The sequence below is a fragment of the Hydra vulgaris genome, chromosome 14 (assembly GCF_038396675.1).
Source record: "Hydra vulgaris chromosome 14, alternate assembly HydraT2T_AEP".
NCBI lineage: Eukaryota > Metazoa > Cnidaria > Hydrozoa > Anthoathecata > Hydridae > Hydra > Hydra vulgaris.
In genome coordinates, this window is record NC_088933.1 from 26,006,173 (window position 1) to 26,012,030 (window position 5,858).

Consider the following 5,858-nt stretch of genomic DNA (forward strand, 5'->3'; position numbering starts at 1 on the left):
TAAGATCAGGATCAGATTCCTCGTCTAATAAGAAATCATTAGTTCGAAAAAATTATCATAAAAACTTGACTCAAAAATTAAGGTTTAATTAGAATCCATTTAATTTCTGTTTTTTCATATTCGAAATGAGATCAAAGAATTTCTTTTATAAATCCCGTATGATTAGTTTATTATATACAACTTTAGCGTACTTACCCTTCGCCCTTAAATCTTTTGCCTCATTCAGGATTTCCATTATGACATGATCCAATTTTCTGGTCTGATCCTCTGATGTGTAAAGTAACATTTGTACAAATTATTTACTTTGAATCGGGCCCCGCAATTTTAGGGGCCCCGATTCAAAGTAATTAATTTTTTATTAACTCTGAAAATTAAATCTTTTATTAACTTAAAAGAGCCAAAGTTAAATTTACTAAATTGTCTGAAAACAAAATCGCAAAAATAAAATAACTGTCAACAAAAACACTGCATTATATATTTTTCTGATTTTTGACAACGATGGAGCGCAACTACTTCTACAAAAAAAAAATTACTAGATTGGTAGCAGCGCCTTATTGCAATAATTGAATATAACATTTGAACAAATTGCTACAAAAACAATTTCCTTCAGAAAATTATTATGACTTGAATAATTTTATTGTTATTGAAAATGCATTAACGATTGCAAAATTTACAATTCTTTTGTACTTCCGCACAAAAGAGTTTTTGTGTGAATGCATTTAATTGCACAAAAGAGTTCTTGTGTGAATGCATTAATAGCTGAAGCGCTAAATTCGTGAAAGAGAAAAAAAGAACAGTTTAACACTTTTCAGGTTATACAGTTATAATTAAAATGCTAAGAAAATATGAAAGTGGAGCTTGTCAAAGAAGATTGAAGAAAGAGAGAGAAGAAATGGTAGCTAAACTTCCGAAAATGACAAATTTTTTTTCATCAAACCAAACTATTATGCAATTTCCACAAACTGTAGATAATAATAAAAACAATGAAAGAAAAGATGAAAACAATAACACGGAAAATGAGGTAGCCTGCCAAGGTCCTTCAAATGAAATTCAAGAAGTTGAAAGTGTTGAATCTACAATGCATAATAATGAGCTTGACACAGGTACTCCAATTTTTACTATCTTTAATGACACCTCAACATCTGCTAAACAAACAATTTACTTTTTAGGCAGTTAATATTTTTATTCTATAAATTGTCACTTATTATATTTTTTTAGGCTTATTATCATGATTTTTTTTCCTAGATACCATTCTACGCGAAGACCCTGCTTTATGGCCATTACAATTAAAGGAAAATGAACGCATGAATTATTTAAACAAGGGGTATGCTTTTTTTTCAAAATAAAGACTCTAATTTCGAATCTTCGAAGCGGATGTTTAAAAACCAGTACAGATATTATTCGGTTAAATATTGTCAAAAAGTGATGAATAATGGCGAAAAGTGTGACCGAAAATGGTTAATGTTTTCTAAATCCACTGGATGTGTATTTTGTTATGTTTGCAAGTTGTTTTCAACCGATTACGACAACGTATTTGTCAAAAGTGGCTTTTACAATTGGAAAAAAGCTAAACAAACTATTTTCGGCCACGAAAACAGCAAGGAGCATATTTAATATATGATTAAGTGGATAGAATTCATAAAACAAAATACTCATCTCGATGAATAAATGTTAGCCAGATTAAAAGGAAATTTAATTATTGGTCTGCAATCTTAAATAGAATAGTTGCGGTTATTCGTTTTTTAGCCTGAAGAGGTTTAGCATTTCGAGGCCATAATGAAGTTATAGGATCGTCAAATAACGGGAATTACTTAGGCATGTTAGAACTGTTGACTCAATTTGATCCAGTTTTAAAGCAACACATTGACACTTTTGCAAATAAAGGCAAAGGTAATGTAAGTTATTTGTCTAAAACTATTTGTGAAGAGCTAATTGATATTATGTCTCAAAAGGTTTTAACGCACATTATTACCGAAATACTGGGGAAAGCAAAATACTGGGGAATTATCGTAGATTCGACTCCTAATATTTCTCACATGGATCAACTTTCTGTGATATTTCGTTATTATCTAAATGGCCACGTGTATGAACGATTTTTTTGTTTTCTACAAATTAAAAGCCACGACGGTAAATCTTTGATTACTGACATTTTAGATCTACTGGAAAGATATGATATTGATATAACCAATTGTCGGGGACAGGCATACGATAATGCAAGCAATATGTCTGGTAAATATTCTGGATTACAGGCACGTTTAAAAGAGCGGAGTGAATTAGCTTTTTATATCCCCTGCGCTGGATATTCTTTAAATTTAGTAGGGCAGTGCAGTGTCAGTGAGTGCATTAATTCTATCAACTATTTTGGCGTTCTCCAGAGTTTGTATTCATTTTTTGTAGCTTCAACACATAGATGGGATTTATTGAAAGGAAATCATGCTACAGTCAAGCGCTTATCAGATACACGATGGTCATGTAGGTCAGATGCTTTAAAAACTTTGGTAGAAAATTTTGATGGGATTCATGCAGCGCTATGTCATATAGCTGAGGATACAGAAGAAAAATCGGATACTCGTCATGAAGCTTTGTGTTTATTAAATAAGATCACTGAGCTAAAGTTTGCATTCATGGCTGTACTTTGGCATCACATACTTATGAGGTTTAATGCAGTTAGCAAATTTCTTCAAAAAGTTGAATTAGATTTGCATACAGCAAGTAGTGTGTTACGTTCACCAATTGACTTTGTAAAAAACTTACGAAATGACTTTACGAGATTTGAGAATGAATCAAAAAAACTTTGCTTGTTTATTGAAAAAGACTATTCTGATAAGAACAAAAGAAAGGTAATTAAAAATTGAGCAACGGAGAAAACCAAGTTGATTCTTTAAGCGTATCCGACAAGTTTCGAGTGAGTACATTTTTTGTCATTATTGACAAACTTGTGACACAATTAACTATAAGAAGTGATGGTTACAACCACGTAAATAAGTTATTTGGATTTCTATCGAAGCTGTTAACTATTAGTACCATGGAATTGCAAGTTAGCGCAAAAAAATTGTAGAAGTGTACTCAAATGATTTTGAAGATAGTTTTATATTTGAAATAGAACAATTTGTAGCATTACTAAAGTTGCAGCCTCCGGGTTTTTTTTCGCATAAAAAAGATAAATCTGAGACTGAAAACACATTGATTCCTCTGCATGTTTTAAATTGGATTGTTGAAACCGATATTATTGATGTATTTCCAAATGTTTATATAAGCATATCGCTGGTTTCTAACTATTCCCATAAAAAATTGCGAGGCTGAGAGATCATTCTCTACTCTTAAAAGAGTTAAGAACATGCACCGATCAACAATGGTCCATAGTCGTTTAAGTAATATAGCAAGATTAACTATTGAGTCAAAATTGTTAGAAACTTTGGATTTCAGCGATGTGATTGAAGAGTTTGCGGGGAAGAAAAGCAGAAAAAAATCACTCAACTTAATTCAATAAAATTAATATAAAAGTTGTATATAAATAAATAGCAGTGATAGCGTTTTCAAGAAAATCTTTGTTTTACTCATTTTTGTCGTTGTTAGTGGAACGGGGCCTCCAACTTTTAAATAGCCCCAGGCCCCTAAAAGTCTTAATCCGCTACTGCTTATATTCATCGATAGTTTTTTAGTTTCATAGTATTATCTCAAAGCATTCAAAAATTATGACCATATAAAGTTTAAACCCTCCTCAATTTAAACACTGACCAACCGCAACATAAACAGTGACCAACCGCAACAAAAATTAAATAAAGTTATAAAAAAACGTTTTTTAAAACCATCAAATATCGAGTCTTTTAAAAATCAGCTCTCATTATTACATTGGAAACACTTAAATTTTAATGAAAACGCAAACAACCTTTATGAAAAGTTCTTTGAAACATTCACCTCTATTTACGAATCTAATTTCCCAATTGTTACAATTACTTTAAAAGCAAAACACTTTAATAATCCCTGGATTACCAAAGGATTCAAAAAATCATCCAAAACAAAATAAATGCTATACATAAAATATCTGAAAACAAAAACACCAGCTAGCGAAAATATTTACAAAGATTACAAAAATCATTTCGAAAAAATTCGAAAAAATTGAAAAAAAACTTACTGTTCAAAATTAATTAATAAAATTAAAAATGACTCAAAAAGCACTGGGAAAGTATTAAAAGAAATTACTGGAAAACAAAAAACATGCTCAAGCTCTTTGCCACAAATGCTGAAAGTCGACAACAATAGCTTGTATGAACCACAAATAATAGCTCATGAATTCAAAAAATATTTCACTGAAATTGGATCAACTCTGTCAAGAAAAATACCAAATACTCAAACCTCATTTTATGATTTTTTGGTACCTATTGACAAAGATATTTGCTCTGAAGAATTATCTGCCGAACTATCATTTAATGAGTTTAAAAAAGCTTTCAAATCCTTGAAAAAAAATAAAGCACCTGGTGCAGATGAAATAAACGGAAATATTGTTATAGATTGCTACGAACAATTAAAAAATATTATTTTTAATATTTTCAGTGCATCTATTCATCAAGGTATTTTTCATCTGTCGCCTTCTTTATGGATAGTTACCCCTATCCATAAAGAAGGCGACAGATCCAATATCAGTAATTATCGTCCCATCTCTTTTCTTTTCATATTTTCAAAAATTTTAGAAAGAATTATCTTCAACAGAGTATACAATTATTTTAATTACAAAAACTTACTTCATAACAATCATTTTGGTTTCAGAAAAGGGAGTTCAACTAAACATGCCATTATTCAATTTATACATAACTTCTCTGAATCTTTTGAAAAATCTCAATATACACTAGGTGTTTTTATTGACCTATCAAAAGCTTTTGATACGGTCGATCACCGAATTTTAATCAAAAAAATTAAACATTATGGTTTAAACAATAAAATCTTAAAATGGTCTAAATGCTATTTAACAAATCGAAAACAACTTGTGTGCTGTAATGATGGTCAGCAAAGTGAACCCCTGAGCATAACCTGTGGTGTCCCACAAGGTTCTATTCTCGGACCACTACTATTTTTAATCTATGTAAACGACTTAAACAATGCTTCCAAATTGAAAAGTATAATGTTCGCTGATGATACTAATCTTTTCTTATCCCATACTGATGTTTATGAACTCTTATCAACTACAAACAAAGAACTCAATCACATTTCTAATTGGTTTAAAGCTAATAAATTAACTTTAAATATTAACAAAACAAAATGGATTATCTTTCACTCCTGCGCAAAAAAACGTTTTTTACCAAGTAATATGCTTCAAATTTATATTGATGAAACGATAATAAAAAGAGATACTGTTATAAAATTCTTAGGTGTTTCTCTTGATGAGAATATTACTTGGAGAAAACATATTGATCATGTAAGCACAAAAATTTCCAAAAATATTGGCATTTTATACAAAGCCCAAAAGTATCTAAACAAAAAAAACCTAACCCAACTTTATTATTCGTTTATACACAATTATATAAATTATGCAATCATCGCCTGGAAAAGTACGGATAAAAGTAAATTAGAACATCTTAATCGCCGTCAGAAACATGCAATCCGCGTTGTTAATTATGCGGATCGTTTTTCACATTCAAAATATTTTTTTGATTATATGAAGGTTCTAGATGTTTATAAACTGAACATGTTTAATGTCTTATGTTTTACTTTTATATGGAAATATGATTTATCTTTATTTGTTTTTAATGACCTTTTTTTTTTAAACCAATAAATAAGTACACATTAAGAAATAATAATTTTTTAAATGAACCTTTTTGTAGAACCAAGTTGAATCAATTTTTTATTTCATATCGTGCACC

The 5,858-nt window shown here is 30.1% G+C and overlaps 1 protein-coding gene across 1 annotated transcript; it reads left to right on the forward strand.

Moving 5' to 3' along the window:
• The first annotated feature begins 1,817 nt into the window (after window positions 1-1,817).
• Window positions 1,818-2,855, forward strand: LOC136090996 (zinc finger MYM-type protein 1-like). The gene has a single exon (XM_065817979.1). It carries the CDS (start codon window positions 1,818-1,820, stop codon window positions 2,853-2,855), a length of 1,038 nt encoding a protein of 345 aa, XP_065674051.1.
• Window positions 2,856-5,858: the final 3,003 nt, after the last annotated feature.

What these genes read in the sequence shown, in the direction of transcription:
- LOC136090996 (XM_065817979.1), top strand. Translation starts at nt 1,818, where the DNA reads ATGTTAGAACTGTTGACTCAATTTGATCCAGTTTTAAAGCAACACATT.